General features: G+C 42.4%; 2 protein-coding genes across 12 annotated transcripts in view; one reads left to right on the plus strand and one right to left on the minus strand.

Annotated features, from left to right (window-relative positions):
• LOC140212725 (proprotein convertase subtilisin/kexin type 7-like) overlaps positions 1-19,453 on the plus strand; it is a 316,994-nt gene extending 297,541 nt beyond the window's left edge. For all 8 annotated transcript variants that reach the window (XM_072283841.1, XM_072283845.1, XM_072283842.1 and 5 more), the window contains 4 exons: positions 3,749-3,843; positions 12,775-12,871; positions 13,428-13,545; positions 16,146-19,453. In XM_072283841.1, coding sequence (XP_072139942.1) covers positions 3,749-3,843; positions 12,775-12,871; positions 13,428-13,545; positions 16,146-16,571 — 736 coding nt within the window. In that variant the 3' untranslated portion in view covers positions 16,572-19,453. The remainder of the gene's footprint in view (positions 1-3,748; positions 3,844-12,774; positions 12,872-13,427; positions 13,546-16,145) is intronic.
• LOC140212726 (uncharacterized) lies at positions 1,040-11,007 on the minus strand. 4 transcript variants are annotated; one of them, XM_072283848.1, is made up of 4 exons: positions 10,839-11,007; positions 9,326-10,468; positions 4,931-5,042; positions 1,040-3,296 (listed from the first exon to the last, which is right to left on the minus strand). In XM_072283848.1, exon 4 carries the CDS (start codon positions 2,280-2,282, stop codon positions 1,140-1,142), a length of 1,143 nt encoding a protein of 380 aa, XP_072139949.1. In that variant the 5' UTR covers positions 2,283-3,296; positions 4,931-5,042; positions 9,326-10,468; positions 10,839-11,007; the 3' UTR covers positions 1,040-1,139. The 4 variants fall into 4 exon arrangements, with proteins under 4 accessions (XP_072139949.1, XP_072139950.1, XP_072139952.1 ...); XM_072283849.1 differs by lacking the exon at positions 9,326-10,468; XM_072283851.1 differs by lacking the exon at positions 4,931-5,042.
• Positions 19,454-19,706: the final 253 nt, after the last annotated feature.

Consider the following 19,706-nt stretch of genomic DNA (forward strand, 5'->3'; position numbering starts at 1 on the left):
ATACTTAGTAAATCAGTTTCTCGATTATATAATGCACTCTCCCATGCTAAAAATGTAAATACACTGTATATTAAAGAGAAGTGGGAGAAAGAAGCGGGGTTGGTACTTTCAGAGGAGGCTTGGGGGAAAATCTGCAGCTTTCAATGGTCCTCGACTAATTCTTTGACTTGGAGAGAACATTGTTGGAAAAATATTATAAGATACTTCAAGACCCCATATCAGGAAAAATATAAAGATACAAATGTGATGTGTTGGAGAAGGTGCGGCTCCAAGGAGGCAAATCATTTTCATATTTTTTGGGATTGCCCTAAATTAAGTCTATTTTGGGAAGGTATTCATAGAACATTAGTTAAGGTACTTAGGTCCCAGATACCTCTGAACTTTGAGACGCTCTATTTGGGGCATGTATTGTTTCTTGAACAGAAGGAAGATATAAAGTTGCTGCAGGCCCTCTTAGCGGCAAGTAAGAAATCAATCACTAGAAAATGGCTAAATCCAATACCACCTACATTAGAAGATTGGTACGAAATTATCTTGGAAATATTTAAAATAGAAAAGTTGACTTACTCCCTGAGAACTCAAAAAGAAAAATTTTATCAAATCTGGAATAAATGGATTGAATATATAACCCCAATGCGAGCAGACTTCAGATGACTCTCCTAATGATTTATACTGCTCTTCTCATCAACACAGTAATATTGCTAACGTAAGCACCCCTAGTCTAAATGTTTTTTTTTTCGTTTTCTTTTGGAAAATAGAGAATTAACACAAGTAAAGGGAAAGATTTGGGAAAGGGATAAAAAATGAAAAAATTAAGTAAATAAGTACATAGGGATTGGATAATTATGTCTGCGGGCAGGAGCAAGCATGAACAAATTAGGATATAAACACCTACAATGGTTGATACATAGGCTTATATACAACATTTTGGACCAGTGGAAATGGTCCAGAAGGGTTATATGGAAACTATTATTACTATTTTTCTTAACAACTAATTCCATTACTTAGCCTGATAGGTTAGATTTACCACAGTACATAATTATCTATTTAAATGTTTATTTTCCTTTTATATCATCTCAATGTGTACTTAAGAATGTATAAATAATTGTAGTTTTATACATATAAAAAAATGGAAAAGGTTATAAAAAAAAGGCTTCAGTATCGCGCCAGATTCTCACTGGAACTAGGGGTGACCCCTCCTTCTCAGACACAAAACCCTTGATAATAAACCACTCAATCCCTTCCTGAACTCGGCCAGACCCCACCTTCCTTCGTGTGGTCTCAGCCACCGGCGCACACGTGTCGGAGGTTTCCCCCCTCTCCTTTCCCATTTCTTTCTTCCGAATAAGACAGTTAGATGCCACATGGCCAGGCTTTCTGCAGTAGTAACAGGTAAAACTGGAAAACTTATTTTTGGTTGGTTTCCCCTCCTCTTTACCTCTGTACCTAGCTCCTGCCTTGTGTTCTGTTTTACTCGGTGGATTATTCCGGTAACTCTTCTGATAACACTTGCTCGGGAAAAACTTAATCTTGTGATTCAGGGCAAACTCATCCGCTTTCCTAGCGGCCGCGGAAAGAGTCTCAAACTCTTTCTCTTCTACGTATGTCTGTATCGCACTAGGGACACACTCTTTAAATTCCTCGATCAGCATCAGCTGTCTCACTTTGTGGTAGTCCTCGTCTACCTCTTTCGAGGGACACCACCGATCAAAATACCTCTCCTTTTCATGGGCAAACTCTATATATGTCTGGTTCCCAGACTTCCTCAAACCCCGAAACTTCTGTCGGTACGCTTCTGGCACCATTTCATAGACCTTAAGCACAGCCTCCTTCACAGTATCATAATTAGTCGACTCGGTCACAGATAAGGCAGAATATGCTTGCTGCGCCTTCCCTTTTAACACACTTTGCAGCAATACTGCCCAGTCCTCCCTCGGCCACTTCCTGTTCTCAGCCACTTTCTCAAAATGTAGGAAGTACCTATCAACGTCTTTTTCAGCAAACAGAGGTACCAACTTAACTTCCTGACTGACATTAATTGATACACCCCTCTCGTCACCACGGCCTGACACTTGACCCTCTTGACGCCGCATCTCCCTCTCAAACTCCCTCTGTTTCTCTGCCTCTGCAGCCTCGACCTTAAGTCTCTCCATTCTTAAATGTTCTAGTCGTAACAGGGTCTCCTCGTCACCTATCGGAAACTCCTGTAGCGACTCCTCCTCAAATAACTCTTTCCCAACACAATATTCAGCTATTTTCCTCTGAATTCCTGCCTTCGTCATACTCTTCTGTATTCCGGAAAGTTTCCATTTCTTAGCAATGTCACATAGCACCTCCTTTCTGGCTCTCCTCAAAAACAGGAGTAGAGTTCTCTATAAATTCACTAGCTTCCATTTCTGCTGTTTTCCACACACAGATTAATTACAAGGGATTTCCCCAATCAAGACAAGCCCCCACACAATTTCGAAAATTGGCTCCAACCAAACTTGTTCAGATCCTGGACGCAGGCCCCAATTTTGTCACGAACCCCGTGATGGGTTGAAAAGGACCAGCAGAAATGGAACACACCTGGAGTCTAATTTACTATAAATTAAGACTATATTTATTGCTACTACGAATTAATATGATTAAACCAAATAATAAAATACAGGTTATAAACTATTTTTTATATATATATATCCGTAAATGAGTGTGTGGATACAAAAAATAATAGTCCAGGAGGTAGATACCAGTCTTACGGTGTCAGGTAAGTTTAAGCAGTTCAGTTCACTTTGTGTTGCGTCGAGTCGAGTTGATGGAGAGAGAGAGAGAGTTAATTGAGTTGATGTTCAAGTTGGCAGCTTTAGTTGTTCTTGCTTCCGAAGTCTTCAGAGTCACTCCGTGTGACCCCCACACAGACACAAATGGACAGAGCCCCTTCTAGGGAACGGTCTACTAACCCAGGGCACGAGTTCACCACCAGCAGACCCCCACAGGCAAGCTCTTACCCGCACTGGTAATCATGGGTCGAAATTAATCGGTCCATCGCCTCCACCCTCGTGGTGGTCTTAAACTCCACCAGTGGTTTCTCGGGTAGCTTCCGCAGTTCTCTCATGTCGTATCTCCTCTGTCGTTATCAGACCGAAGGATCAACTTTTTATAATCCATCCAAAATTCCAGCGTCCGTTAGCTCAACCACTCTGAGCTGTTACCATGGTGACTTCCCAGCTCCTGTCTCAGCTCGCGCCATACTGTCTCTCTCTCATTTAATTGCCTCCTTGTTCATTAGACTGCTGAAGTTTCCAGTAGTTTCTCACCTGCGTAACACAAATATATTTAATGTAATTCAATTTTTTCTCTATACTTATTTATCATGTATTTCATTGTACTGCTGCTGTAAAGTTAGCAAATTTCACGACATACTGTATGCCATTGGTATTAAACTGGATTGATTCTGATTCTGATCATTTGGCAGATTAGTTTGAGTAAAATGATATTTTGGTTACTGAGTGCCATAGTGTTCAATTCTGCCTCTCTAGGTGTGGTAATCATTTACTCATGCGGTCAGTAATGAATGTGGCATGGGAAGGGAATGGTTATAGAGTCGTAGAGCACTAAAAGCACAGAAACAGGCCAAGATGTGTAGCCGAACTCGAGTGGATTAACAGCCCGCACCATGATTTGTAAACAGTTTTGCTAAGTGAGCTTACAAATCACCCATTTAACTGTGAAGGTAGATTAACTCCAGGCCTTGCTTTCCTCCTTACAGAGATGATTCTGGCCTCACTGACTGGATGTATTCCACAGTGCGATGCTGGGGTGAGAGGGCACAAGGCATCTACAAGTTGGTCATTTGTGATTTGGGTAAGTGCGGAGGCCATAGGAAATGAAGTAACTCAACACAGAATCCCGTAACATCACAAACACAAGATTCTGCAGCTGTTAGAAATCCAGAGCAACACACACAAAATGCTGGAGGAACTCAGCAGATCAGGTAGCATTTATAGAGGGAAGAATAAACTGTCAATGTTTTGGGCAAAGATTCTTCGTCAGGACTGGAAACAGCATTCAGAATAAGGAGGAAGGGAGGAGTGAAAGGTTTACAAGCTGGCAAGTGATAGGTGAGACCAGGTGAGGAGGAAGATGGGTGGGTGCGGGGAAATGTGATGAAGTGAGAAGCTGGGAGGTGATAGGCTGAAGACAAAGGAATCTGATAGGAGAGGAAAGTGGACCATGGAGGAAAGGGAAGGAGGAGGGGAAGCAGTGGGAGGTGAAAGGCAGGTGAAAAGAGAAGGGGTAAGATGGAAATCAGAATGGGGAATGGAAAAGCAGAGAAGAGATGGGGGAGAAATTACCGAATAGCTAACCATATCAATTCAACTTCCTATTCATATTCTGACTTGTCTGTTCATGGTATCCTCTACTGCCATGATGAGGTCACTCTCAGGTTAGAGGAGCAATAACCTCATATTCTTACCTGCATAGCCTCCAAACTGATGGCATGAGCATCGATTTCTCAAACGTATCAAAGTACATACTGTTTATGTCAGCATACACTACCTTGAGATTCATTTTCTTGCAGGCATTTACAGGAAAATAAAAAAATACAATAGAATTTATGAAAGCTATACATAAAAAAGACAAGTTATGCAAATCTTAAAAAGCTAATACTGAGAACATGAGTAGTAGAGTCATTGAAAGCGAATCTGTAGTTTGTGGAATCAGTTCAGTGTTGAGGTGAGTGAAGTTATCAACGCCGGTTCAGGACCTTGATGGTTGTAGGGTGATAATTGTTCCTGAACCTGGTAGTGTGGGACATAAGGCATCTTACCTCCTACTCGATGGTAGAAGTGAGAAGAGAGCATGGCTTGGATGGTGGGATCATTGACAGATGCTGCTTTCTTGTGGAAGCGCTCCTTGTAAATATACTCAATGGTGGGGGAAGCCTTACCTATGATGGACTGGGCTGCATCCACCTCTTTCTGAAGACTTTTTCGTTTCTGGACATTGATGTTTCCATACCAGGCTGTACATGGCCAGTCAGGATGTTCTCCACTGTGCATCTATAGAAGTTTGTCAAAGTTTTAGATGACATTCTGAATCTATGCAAACTTTTAAGAAAGTAGAGGTGCTGTTGAGCCTTCTTTGTAATGACATTTATGGTTGAGACAGGTTCGATGTTGTTGTTTAAAGTTAAATTGGACAGCTATATGGAGAGGAAATGGATGGAGGGTTATGGGCTGAGTGCAGGTCGGTGGGACTAGGTGAGAGTAAGAGTACAGCACAGACTAGAAGGGCCGAGGTGGCCTGTTTCCGTGCTGTAATTGTTATATGGTTATATGGACCCATGACAAATCCTCTGATATGATCATGCCAAGGAATGTAAAGTTACTGACCCTCTCCACCTTTGATCCCTCAATGGGGACTAGATTCTTCCTCCTGTCGTCTATAATCAGCTCTTTGGTCTTACTGACTTTAAGTAAGAGGTTGTTATTGTGGCACCACCGAGCCAGATTTTCAGTCTCCCTCCTATAAACTGATTCTTCAACACCTTTGTTTCAGCCAGCAACAGTGGTGTCGTCAACAAACTTAAATATGACATTGGAGCTGTGCTTAGACTCACAGTCATAAGAATAAAACAAGTAGAGAAAGGGGCTAAACACACTGCCTTGTGGTGAACCTGTGCTGGTGGAGATCGTGTTTTTGCCAATCCGTACTGAGTGGGGTCTGCAAGTGAGGTAATCCAGGATCCAGTTGCACAAGGAGGTTGATGGTAAGGAAGCTTCGTGGGTGGGGGGATATAGAAAGGCAAACTGAAAAAATGGGAACCTGATAGATGGACTATAATGCAGAAACATTTGAGATCATTATTTTGGTGAAAAAATATAGTGACTTGCTGAACAGAAGGAGCTGTGTCTTCTAGTAAAGGAACCACTGAAAATGTAATGTGCAGGTACAGTAAGCAAAAAGGAAGGCAAGTGGTATTTTGGACATTATTGCAATGGGATTTAAACAGTAAAGATGGCTAAATGCAATTCTACAGGGCACTGGTGAGAGTGTAGCACAAATATTGTGTGGATGATCTCCTTATCAACAAGGCAAGATATTTACAATAGAATGCACAAGGGTTCACCGCATTCATTCCCAGTATGTGGGGATTGTTGTATGAGGGTGATTAATCAGATCTGGCCCTATACTCTCCAGAATCTAGAGGGATAGGAGGTAATCTCACTTAGAAACATAGAAGCATAGAAAACCTACAGTACAATACAGGCCCTTTGGCCCACAAAGTTGTGCCGAACATGTCCCTACCTTAGAAATTACTAGGCTTACCCATGGCCCTTTATTTTTCAAAGCTCCATGTACCTATCCAAAAGTCTCTTAAAAGACCCTGTCGTATCCGCCTCCACCACTGTTGCTGGCAGCCCATTCCATGCACTCACCACTCTCTGAGTAAAAAAATTACCCCTGACATCTCCTCTGTACCGGCTCCCCAGCACCTTAAACCTGTGTCCTCTTGTGGCAACCACTTCAGCCCTGGGAAAAAGCCTCTGACTATCCACATGATCAATGCCTCTCATCACCTTATACACCTCTATCAGGTCACCTCTCATCCTCTGTCGCTCCAAGGAGAAAAGGCCGAGTTCACTCAACCTATTCTCATATAGCGTGCTCCCCAATCCAGGCAACATCCTTGTAAATCTCCTCTGCACCCTTTCTATGGTTTCCACATCCTTCCTATAGTGAGGCAACCAGAACTGAGCACAGTACTCCAAGTGGGGTCTGACCAGGGTCCTATATAGCTGTAACATTACCTCTCGGCTCCTTAAATTCAATTCCACGATTGATGAAGGCCAATACATTGTATGACTTCTTTTTTTTTTAATTTATTTTTTATTGAAGTTCATCATCAAACAAACATTTCCATAAGATGTATTTCAGATACTGTACATATATATCATATAGTCATATTTGCCACAAATCTCCACATATTTATCTGAGGTATACACTTATAGAAAAGAGAGGAAAGAAAGAACAAGCAAAAGGAGAAAACTATGTACAGAGTAGGGAGTGATCTTTTTTTTAAAACATATTCATTGATTTGAGAATAAAATCGGGCCTATGAGGTGTTATGTAGTTAAACTATTTTTCCCAGTATGAATAAAATTGTTCCAACTTATGATTAACAGATGCTGTTATCTTCTCCGTTTTGTAAATGTCCATTGTAATTTCCATCCATACATTTAGAGTTGGGCTCTCCTGTGATAACCATTTCCTGGTAAGGGTCTTTTTACCAGCCACCAGCAGTACATTCATTAAATATTTATCTCTTTTCAACCATTCTTGAGGTATATACCCAAAATATATGGTCTTGCTCTCTAAGGGTATTTCACATTTAAAGATGTCTTGTAGGGTATTGTGTATCCCACTCCAATAGTCTGTGATAATGGAGCATTCCCAGAAAATATGATAATGGTTCACATTTTGATTTCCACAATTTCTCCAGCAAACAGTGGGGGTTACTATCATAATGGGATTTCTGAGAGGGTATAATAAAATATCAAGTTTTTCCACCTGAACTCCCTCCATTTCTGTGAACTGGTACACTTCCATTGATACCTCCATATTATTGTCCATTCTTCCTCAGATATTATTATCCCTCCTTCCTTCTCCCATTTTGTTTTAATGTATGCAGTCGAATGTGTTTTAAGATTTGACAAACCCTTGTACACACTTGAAATGATTCTATTACCGTTGTCTGAATTATATGCTTTTCTAAGTAGTTCTATCAGACATGTACTTGCCTTGGTTACATTTTTAACTGTCCTATTAACATACTGTCACATCTGTAAATACCGGTAAAAGCCTTGTTTTTGTAATAAGTGTTTCTCTTTGAGTATTTCAAAACCGAACAGTGTCCGTATGCCTTCTTAACCACAGAGTCAATCTGCGCAGCTGCTTTGAGCGTCTGATGTGACCAGAATGATCATTAAATTTCCCTGAATGCTATTGCTATCGCTTTGCTTTGGAAATTAAAGAATTAAAACTCAGTTTTTTAAAGAAAAAAGATGCGTAGCAAGACAAATATAGACCCCCCTCGTTTAACGAAGGACACTTTTGATGACAACACTTCTGGTTGATCTGCCACCCTTCGAGAATACTCTAACATTTTCATTTATTTTTTATTAACGATCTGGATGTGGGGGTAGAAGGGTGGGTTGGCAAGTTTGCAGGTGACACAAAGGTTGGTGGTGTTGTGGATAGTGTAGAGGATTGTCGAAGATTGCAGAGAGACATTGATAGGATGCAGAAGTGGGCTGAGAAGTGGCAGATGGAGTTCAACCTGGAGAAGTGTGAGGTGGTACACTTTGGAAGGACAAACTCTAAGGCAGAGTACAAAGTAAATGGCAGGATACTTGGTAGTGTGGAGGAGCAGAGGGATCTCAGGGTACATGTCCACGGATCCCTGAAAGTTGCCTCACAGGTAGATAGGGTAGTTAAGAAAGCTTATGGGGTGTTAGCTTTCATAAGTCGAGGGATAGAGTTTAAGAGTCGCGATGTAACGATGCAGCTCTATAAAACTCTGGTTAGGCCGCACTTGGAGTACTGTGTCCAGTTCTGGTTGCCTCACTATAGGAGGGATGTGGAAGCATTGGAAAGGGTACAGAGGAGATTTACCAGGATGCTGCCTGGTTTAGAGAGTATGCATTATGATCAGAGATTAAGGGAGCTAGGGCTTTACTCTTTGGAGAGAAGGAGGATGAGAGGAGACATGATAGAGGTGTACAAGATAATAAGAGGAATAGATAGAGTGGACAGCCAGCGCCTCTTCCCCAGGGCACCACTGCTCAATACAAGAGGACATGGCTTTAAGGTAAGGGGTGGGAAGTTCAAGGGGGATATTAGAGGAAGGTTTTTTACTCAGAGAGTAGTTGGTGCGTGGAATGCACTGCCTGAGTCAGTGGTGGAGGCAGATACACTAGTGAAGTTTAAGAGACTACTGGACAGGTATATGGAGGAATTTAAGATGGGGGGGTTATATGGGAGGCAGGGTTTGATGGTCGGCACAACATTGTGGGCTGAAGGGCCTGTAATGTGCTGTACTGTTCTATGTTCTATGTTCAATGTTTTTCCCCGGCTTAAAGCCACATACAGCTGACCATGCTGGAATACCGGTTTCTCCAGATAAGTCAGCACATTCTCCATGGTTTGGCCTTCACCTTATGTATAGTCACAGCACAGCATGACTGTATCGGGAACTGGCTCCGCTGAAGAGGGACATCTTCCCCTTCTGATAAACTGAGAGTAATTCTTGGGATCATGACAATGTCATTTTTGAACGTACCAATGTTTATCTTTGCTACAATGAGATTGTCGTGCAGTTCTTCCACCATCATTCACGTTCCATTGCAAAGCCTTGGTGGATCCAAGTTCCTCATGGAAATGATGGGAGATCCCCTCTTCAATTCCAGTTTCTGTGGTGGCAATCCAGAGAGTTCAACCAAATCAAGGAATTCTGTTGGAAAATGAGTGGCGTTAGCTCCTTCACTTATGGCATTGAAGGAACAGTATTCTTTCATGGTTCCAGGGAAATGTCTAATGCATGTGAAGTTTATTTTTCTCATCATTTCGTTGAGAGGAACCAAGATAGAATTCCTCGAGAACGGTTCTGCAGGATTGTCGAATGTCGGGTAGATGAAATCAATACATTTTTCCATAGTTTTTGCTGGTAGAATCATATCTTCAGGTAATTCAATTTCATCGTTTTCATTTTTCTCAATCTTGTCTTCTCTATCATCCAATAAGAACTCAGAATATCGTCCTTCTCCCTCACTCAATTGCATGTTTTTCTTCAATTGAAACTTGATGAAGCTTCTCCATAACTAGGATTTTTTTATGCATGAATTCTCCACATCAGCATCATTTCCTCGTTTCACAACTGCTAGAAGCTGTCAGAAATTGCCACAGCAAATGGTTAAAATACCCCTGAAGGCCTTATTCTCGCTGCATACATCACGAAGAGTCCGGTCCACGGCTTCGAAGCTCTCCCTCCGAATCATGGGGCACTCATCCCAGACAATAAGCCTCTCATTTCGGAGTAAATTTGCAGTAGTGGTGTTTATATCGATGTTACAAAGGGCATGGTCATTGTCTTTGAGGGGTATCTTGAATCTTGAATGCGCTGTCCTACCACCAGGCAATACTGGATGATGCTACAGCAATAGCAACACCTTCATCTCCCCTAACTTTAGCGAGGATCAAGTTGATGATAAATGTCTTGCCCGTTCCTCCTGGTGCATCAATGAAAATCATTGAAGGGAGATTCCTTTCCAAGCAGTCGCACACATATTCATATACAGTCGGCCCTCCTTATCCGCGAGTTCCACATGTGCGAATTCAGCCAACCGCGAATCGAGAAAACCCGGAAGTGCTCTTCCAGCATTTGTTGTCTGAACCTGTACAGACTTTTTCTTCTTGTCATTATTCCCTAAACAACACAGTATAACAACTATTTTACATAGCATTTACATTGTATTAGGTATTATAAGTAATCTAGAGATGATTTAAAGTATACGGGAGGATGTGCGTAGGTTATTGTGGATCGGGATCGAAAAAAAACGTAAGTTCTCTTACTAAGTAAGTCGGAACAAGTACATCCGGTATTATTTAGCATCAGTTAGTCAAATGTTTGTCTTAGTATATAGTACTGTACACTCAAGCCAGAACATTTGCTTCAAAAATCCCGGAGTAGTCCTCCACTCATTTCCCCATCCTTCTTTCCCATCTCTTATTAGTCCAAGTGTAGAATCTGGAAATAGGGTGTATCGAAGTACTTCATTACGATAAGATTTAATTACCTCTTATTGATGGGTCACAGTTTGATCTGTCCCAATCCTGCACATGCTGATGGTGATTCACAGAATGTGACTGCTCAAAGTAAGCTGCCCTGCCCTTTTGCTGCGGTTGGTGTCACTGCTGTGAGCATCGTGAGGTGCTGCTGAGGCTGGCCCTTCTCATGCGTCGTGGTGTCACGTCGCAGTTTCCATGAAAGCTGGAATCAGGTGTGGAAAGTGAGCAATTTTAAATGAATATGAGCAATTTTAAATGACTATAACCCAGACCTTTGCATGCATTCTGTAAGTTAGCGCATTTTAAGTCCATTTAGTCAAAAAGTGCTGCTTTAATGCAGCGTTTGGGCTAATTTGAGGGCACAAACAGACAAACCGACAAACAGATAAACAGAATGAGAATTTTAGTAAGGTATAGATTCTGCCATCATATTTGACCTACCAGAATGATCTACTTCACACTTATCTGGGTTGAACTCCAGCTGCCACTTCTCAGCCCAGTTTTGCATCCTATCAATGTCCCGCTGTAACCTCTGACAGCCCTCCACACTATCCACAACACACCCAACCTTTGTGTCATCAGCAAACTCACTAACCCATCCCTCCACTTCTTCATCCAGGTCATTTATAAAAATCACAAAGAGTAGGGGTCCCAGAACAGATCCCTGAGGCACTCTACTGGTCATTGACCTCCATGCAGAATATGACCCGTCTACAACCACTCTTTGCCTTCTGTGGGCAAGCCAGTTCTGGATCCATAAAGCAATGTCCCCTTGGATCCCATGCCTCCTTACTTTCTCAATAAGCCTTGCAGGGGGTACCTTATCAAATGCTTTGCTGAAATCCATATATACTACAAAAAAATTCAATCAGGCTCATAAGGCACTACCTGCCCTTGACAATGCCATGCTGACGATTCCTAATCATATTATACTTCTCCAAATGTTCATAAATCCTGCCTCTCAGGATCTTCTCCATCAGTTTACCAACCACTGAAGTAAGACTCACTGGTCTATAATTTCCTGGCTTGTCTCTACTCCCTTTCTTGAATAAAGGAACAACATCCGCAACTCTCCGATCCTCAGGAACCTCTCCCATCCCCATTGATGATGCAAAGATCATCGCCAGAGGCTCAGCAATCTCCTCCCTCGCCTCCCACAGTAGCCTGGGGTACATCTCAGTTAAGCACAGAAAATTCTTAATGCAGGGAAGAAGATTTAAGACGGAGATGAGGAGAAATTGTTTTTCCCAGAGAGTGGTGAATCTGTGGAATTCTCTGCCCAAGGAAGCAGTTGAGGCTTCCTTACTAAATATATTTAAGAAACAGTTAGATAGGTTTTCACATAGTAAGGGAATTAAGGGTTATAGGGAGAAGGCAGGTAGATGGAGCTGAGTTTACGGACAGATCAGCCATGATCTTATTGAATAGCGGGGCAGGCTCGATGGGCCGGATGGCCTACTCCTGCTCCTATTTCTTATATTCTTATGTTCAGAGTAGACGCAGAATTTTGTGGATTAATACTTAATAACATAAAACAGTTGAAGGATGATTTTAAGCATTAATCTGTTACAAAAGTATGATATTTGGCCACAGATTTTATTTTAGTTTAGAGATACAGCATGGGACAGGCGCTTCCAGCTCTTCAAGCCACACTGCCCAGCAACCCACTAATTTAACCTTAGCCTAATCACAGAACAATTTACACTGATCAGTGAACCTTCTAAACGGTACGTCTTTGGACTGTGGGAGGAAACCGGAGCATCTGGAGAAAAACCACTCATCCCGTGGGGAGGATGTACAATATCTACTTACAGAGGATGTGGAATTGAACTCCAAGCTTGGACGCCCCAAGTGTCACTGTAACCACTACGCTACCATGGCGCATGTTACATCTTGCTCCGATCTAAAGTGCTCATCCTCTCTCTGCTCTCTGTCTTCACTCAGACACCGACCCTCAGCGGAAGGGTGGATTCCTCAATCAATGGCAGCTCACACTGTATGGTTCTTCCTGGTCATTTGAAGATGTCAAGCAACGCCAGAGGTAAACCCTTGGTCACATGTTGACAGAGTAACATTCTCCCCCAAGATATTCTTTTTTCCTGCCCAGTTGACAATCACATGGGGATGGGGGTGAAATGGATAAAGGTGGCTTGGGGGCAGGGAGGGGTAAGACTGTATGTTTTTCACTGTTTTGTAGTTTTTAATTTTAAAAATTCTTTTTGTATTCTTGGGTCTGGCCACAGTGGCCGTGATTTGACCTTCCTCCTCAAAACCCACATCCTTGGCACTTCTTCTCACAGAGGTGACTGAGATTTATGTGTCTTAAGTGCTTAATGTGCTAAAAAAAACTCAGCAGGTCAGACAGATGAAGACAAAGGGTTGGCCAGTGTTTTGGGTTGAGACCCTGCATCAGGATTGGATTTTGAACGAATCTCTTGAATAAATTAATGAACATATCCCTCTCATTCTCCCGAGAAAGCTTGAGCCATGATTTGCCTTCAGAGAGCTCATTTGGTGGGAAGAGCCTGCCATGCATCAAAACATTCATTAGTGAAGCAACCACCGTGTTTAACTGTGTGCTTCTTGACTTTACCAAGGGTGGTTGAAGAAGCTATGAGTGGACAATTCCTGAACGACAGCTTTTCATTGCCTTGTCCCCCTGGACTGGAGATCTCAGATCAGGAATGGAATTATATGACTCCCAACACACTCAAGGTAACATTTATCATAGCATCTCAACACCTCTTGCACACCGCAATAGGACAGGACTGTGCACCTGACCCTTGGGATTGTGAGATTGGTACTGGAAGAGAAAGTACTGCCAGAGTACTAGGAAGTACAATAATATCATTTAATAAGTACCTGGTGGATAGGTACATGGAGGTGAGGGGTTTGGAGGGACATGGGCTGAATTGGGACTAGCTAGGTGGATAGCCTAGTCAGCATAGTCTCACTGTGCTGAAGGGCCTGTATCTGTGCTGTATTCCTGTATGACTCTATAAAAATAAAAGGTATTAAGTCAAAAAATATCATGTTTTTAAAAAAAAGATATTAGAAATACACAGCGTCTCAAGCAGCATCTGAATAAATGAGTCAGGTTAATGTTTCAAAGGGAAACACTGATCAGAACCAATCTAATTACACCTGAAACACGAACCTTCAAATTCTGACAAAACCCCTGGTTTGTTTCTCAATTTTTCACTTCATATGAGAGGAAATGGCACTTGTCTTGGGCCTTTGATTAAAATCTGCTTATAGAGTTAACCATTACTGTAGTCCCCTGTTCAATGCTATACAGGTCTAAAACATTGAAGTATCAGCCAATGAGCTGTAATTGGCTCCAGGGCTATTTATCTGGGAATGAGTGTCCATGATACCTGCCCTAATCTGCAGTAGTACTGCTGAAAGATGCAGTTGTGTGGCATTCGGTTGGAAGTTGGTTTAACCTTGCATGGAACAATGGGTATTGGATGAGCTCCAGAAATCTGAGTTCAAATCCTGGCACAATTCAATTTAGATATTAAATTTGGTTAATTCTAGAATTAAACAATGAAGCTGTCAAATTATCCCTAAAATATCTTTTAGTTCATAGTTGGCATTTAGGGCAAGAGTCCTGTCATCCTTACCTGCTCTGGTTTATGTATCTGTAGACCCATCATAGTGTGTATGACTGACTGGCCTCTAGTTACTCAGTTCAAGGGTAATTGTTGATAGGTAACAAATATGCAGTGGCCCCATATCAGCTGAATAAATAGACTTTAGAACAGGGGTGGCCAACCTTTCACATTCCATGCGTCAATTTTTTCATTCACGAGTTCAGATACGCCATACAATTCTTATACCCCCATTCAATTCTTGTAAATATATGTTAATATAGAACTCGTGCGTGAAAAAATTGACACATGGAATGTAAAAGGTTGGCCACCCCTGCTTTAGAACATAGAACAGTACAACACAGTACAGGTCCTTTGGCCCATGATATTGTGCCAACCCTTTAACCTACTCTGAGATCAATCTAACCCTTCCCTCCTGTGCAACCCTCCATTTTCCTTTCATCCTTGTGGCTATCTAAGTTTCTTAAAAGTCTCTAATGTGTCTGCCTCTACCTGATTATTAAGTGCAGACCTTTTTATCAACCTCGAGAGTTTACATGCATCATTGCTGTCGCAGTTTATGTACCACCAGATGCTAATGCTAAAGTAGCCATGAAAGACCTCAGTGCCGCCATTAGCAAGCTGCAGACATTGCATCCAGATGGAGCCTTTACTGTCGCTGGGGACTTTAATCATTGTAACCTATGTACCGTGATTTCAAGATTTTACCAAAATGTATCATGCACCACTAGGGGTAATAAAACCTTACATCATGTCTACACAAATGTGGCTGATGCTTAGAAAGCCACTACCCTCCCCCACCTGGGACAGTCCGACCATCTTGCATTGTTTCTGCTTCCCAAGTACAGCCCGGTCAGTAAACGCCTGCAACCCACAATGAAGACTATTAAGATCTGGCTGGAGGGGGCTGACTCTGCTCTTCAGCACCAATTCCAGCACACAGACTGGAGCGCGTTTGCTGCCCATGCCACCACAGACTCTCAGATTAACATTGACTTGTATACCAACTCTGTCCTAGTGTGTAGGTAGAGTGACATCACTAAAACAAATAAAAGTTTTCCCCAGTCAGAAACCATGGATGAACAGAGAGGTTTGCCTCCTGCTCAAAGCCAGAGATTCAGCCTTCGGGTCTGGAGACCGGGGGCTGACGGCTCAGCCAGGGCCAACCTGAGGAGGGGTATCTCTCAGGCTAAACACACATACAGACAGAGGATCGAGGAGCATTTCAACTCCTCCGACCCCCGGCACATGTGGCATGGCGTACAGGTCATTACAGACTTCAAACCTCCTAGTACTGTGCCCCCTTCCAGCTCTGCTTCCCTCCCTGATGAGCTCAATTACTTCTACACTCGCTTTGACCGAGAGAACAAGGAGGTCACCCTCAAAGCGGATCTCCCACCTGGTGAACTGCCTCTCTCACTTTCCACCTCCGATGTTCACACCACCCTGAGCAGGGTGAATGTACGGAAGGCAGCTGTCCAGATGGAATACCTGGCCGTGTGCTCAGAGTCTGTGCAGGGCAGTTGGCCGAGGTCTTCATGGACATTTTCAATCTGTCCCTGGCCCAGGCAGTTGTCCCCACAAGCTTCAAGATCACCACCATCGTGCCAGTGGCAAGGGGGCGGGGGTGGGAGAGTATCAAAATTGGTCAGTTAACTGGGAAATAAGCAATAATAGAATACAAAATGTTTCTCTTCTCAGATGCTGTTACTCCTGGGTTGTTTTACCATTTTCTGGTCCATATATTACACCCTAGAGGTTATTTTCTACCCCAGGAAAGACTTCAAGTTCAGCCTGCAGTATAACTCTAGCCGGGGACCCTATCGAATGCTGCGTGGAGTGGAGGCAGGTAAGTATCAGTCTGAGTTAATCCCACTGCAAAGTGTGAACTGCACTGACAATGGGCAACAGCAGATAACGGACAACGAGGAAGACAGTCTGCTTAAAATGGAGGAAGTGAATCCTAATTACAGCATGCAAAATGTCGCCTTAACTGTAACTGACACCGGACTAGCTGAAGAACGGTCAGTTCCAAACAATCAAGACGATCATAAGGACAGTGAGAAGACAACCCTGCTTTGCTCCTTTGACAATAAAACAACTAACCAGTCAGTGAATCTACTGTGATCACACGTGAAAATAAGGCAGATCCGCAATGGCTGCCGGAATTCAACCAACACGGACCAACAAATTGGATGTGGATATTAACTGTCTGCTTGCCAAGTGGATCAGGCCTATCATTATAGAACAGTCAACACGGTATACCTAACTCTTTTGTTTCAGTTTTTTTGCCCCCCTTGCTTCCATTCCTCTGTGTTCTTTCCCACATGACTTCTTCTCCATTCTCTATTCCACCTCTCTACACCTTACCTATACCTCCTGCTTTACTTCCCACTCTTTCTCAGTCTTTTCTCATCCATCAATCTCTCTCTCTGCCTACCTTTCCTCTTTCTTTCATCTCTCCCACCTCTATCCCTGCCTTTCCTCTTCCTTCTATCTCTCACACCTCTCTCTGCCCTTCCTCATCCATCCATCTCTCTCTCTTTCCCTCTGCCTTTTCTCATCCATCCATCATTCCCACCTCCCTCTGCCTTTCCGCTTCCTTCCATCTCTCCCTCTCTGCCTTTCCTCTTCCTTCCATCTCTCCCTCTCTGCCTTTCCTCTTTCTTCCATCTCTCCCTCTCTGCCTTTCCTCTTCCTTCCATCTCTCCCTCTCTGCCTTTCCTCTTCCTTCCATCTTTCCCTCTACCTTTCCTTATCCATTCCTTATCCATTAATTTCTCCCTTTCTTTCCCTCCGCCTTTCCTCATCCATCCATCATTCCCACCTCCATCTCTGCCATTTCAGTGGCAAGTCTCTGCAAGAGATTGTGCTACAGTAGGTCATGAAACTTTATTTTTAAAAAAGGTCTGCCTTCATTCTGACTGTGATTATCAGTTGGAAAGTTTCTGTTTGTCACTGGACTTGCTATACATGACGTTGCATTCACCCTTCTACAGCCTGAAATGGTAAATTGATGTGAGATGGAACCTGTCCATGCAGATACAGCCTCCTGATCATTGTGGGTTATGTAATAATTTACTTTGCTGTCCTCCTAGTCAGAATGGAAGCTGCGTTTCAAATTACTGCTCACTTGAATTCAGGCTTTTACGTGAGTGAAATGCAGTCCAAAATATCATATTTTGTGCATGTACTTGAGATTACTTTTAGCGGTACATTCATGCCAATCAGAGGATGAAGTCTATTACACATATTTGGTATAAAATGGCTTTTGTCATTGGAATCCCTCAGAGAACAGTGAGTGATCACATTGTACAGACACAAATCCTATTTGTTTTGTCTTTTATTTCAAACAGAAAGACCAATTCCTTAAGGCCATTTCCCCTACTGGGCCATAGGCTGGTGATTTCAGCTTGCCGGAGTCCTCTGACCTGGGCCCGTTTTCCCTTTCTCTCCCAGGAATGAGGCCTTTCCAGCTTCTGTTGGTGTTTCTGTAGCTCTGGTTTTTTACAGGATGGGGTTGCTAGCCCCTTGCCCAAACCTCTTTCTTTCACAGCCGGGCCTGGGACTGTCCATGGCAGAGTTAGATGATAAATTAGCTGAGACATATTCCAAATAATGACACAGTGCAATAAGTTCCGGGAGACACTTGGTTATTTTACTAATATGGTACAAGTCATCTCTCTGTATAACCTCAGCAAGACAACCAATACTAGACAGTACAATTACAGTGAAAATTGTCCAAGTACCTCAAATTAGTAGTTAGATATGATGGTAAATCTGCAATTCACTTTGGCAAGGTGATTAATTGAAAAGTCAGTATTTCCGGTGCTTTCCTAAATATGTAATTGGGAGCTTCCATAACCTTCCCCATTTCAGAAATGGATTCTGTTCATTAGCAGTGACTCAGACAGTGATTTAACCAGTGATTATACAGATGAGCATCACTGGTTAAACTGGATTTGTCTACATTAATAAACAGGGGTAAAAGGGAGAGTGCGTAAACCCATGGGTGAGTGAGATATTGTCATCTTTTGCTGAAAGTTGTTTGGTCCTGTCATGACCAGCATTTTATCTTTTGCTCAAACAGCAAATGTTCCCTCTACGAAAGAGCATCATTGTCCAACACAGTGTCTTCTGGGATTTCTAGTCTAGATTTAAGGTGATTGAACCCCAGCGAATGTCATTGCAGCAGTTTGACTTGTCTTTCATTCAGTAGTGAACATAGAATATGCAACAAAGAAGTTAATCCAAGGAACTGCTACAGTAAAGGGTGGAGAGAGCCTGGGAGGGTTTTCAGTCCATTCTTCAAGCTTATCCTCATCGTCCAAATCTCTAACAAAATCTAACAGACTTCCTGTGGAGTTTGGAGTCTGACTGGGGAGGCTGTTATTGGCTTATCTTACTTCCATATATTATGGAATCGTTGTTCAAAGATGAGAAACTTTCTACAATTTCTGAGTATTGTGATTTTTTTTTGCTTGTTCATTTCCATGTTCTTGACATAGAGGGCTAGTCAAATTAGATTAATTTCTTTGTGGTATATGAGTGAAAGCTGGTAATATCAAATATTCCAGGAGTTTCGTAACAGCTGGCTCTCAGGAGAGAAGCAGGCATCTCAGTCTGTGTTACAGAGCCTAGAGTTTTCTCTAAATCACTAACATCTTGAAAAGTGGAATCATCGCTGTGTCACTCAGGGTTGCTGTTTGAATTTTTGTGAAATTAATTGTCTGACTAATTACAACATGTGGATCAGTCAAACTTCTGCCTCTTGGTTTGCAGAACCAGATATCCAATGGTGACGGGTTTTTATTTTAGGGGTATAAATATTAAATTGTTTAAAGTTGTGCAATCAGTTTATTGACATGAGTGAATGTAAGTCACTGGTCATCATGAATTTAATTGTCTCGAGGAATGCACTGATCAATGTTTTCATGTCACTGCCCACAGGTTTGGCAGAATTGTTATCCCTTTGATTCTTAACATAATAAAATATTATATCGAAGAAATTGTGTCAGTCCAGTGTGCTACCCAGAGGAAGCTGAGCCAGCAGAAGAGGGAGCTTGTCGAAGAGAGGGACGTTAGAATGGTCTTTGGTGCATAGAACACCACAGCACAGTACAGGCCCTTTGGCCTGCAATGTTGTGCCGATTTTTAACCTACTGTAAGATCAATCAACCCCTTCTCTCCTACATAGTCATAGTCGTACTTTATTGATCCCGGGGGAAATTGGTTTTCGTTACGGTTGCACCATAAATAATA

Source organism: Mobula birostris, chromosome 20 (genome assembly GCF_030028105.1).
Source record: "Mobula birostris isolate sMobBir1 chromosome 20, sMobBir1.hap1, whole genome shotgun sequence".
In the NCBI taxonomy this organism is placed as follows: domain Eukaryota; kingdom Metazoa; phylum Chordata; class Chondrichthyes; order Myliobatiformes; family Myliobatidae; genus Mobula; species Mobula birostris.

Excerpts from the sequence above, each read along its gene's own strand:
- LOC140212726 (XM_072283850.1), bottom strand. The coding sequence starts at position 2,282 with ATGACGAAGGCAGGAATTCAGAGGAAAATAGCTGAATATTGTGTTGGG.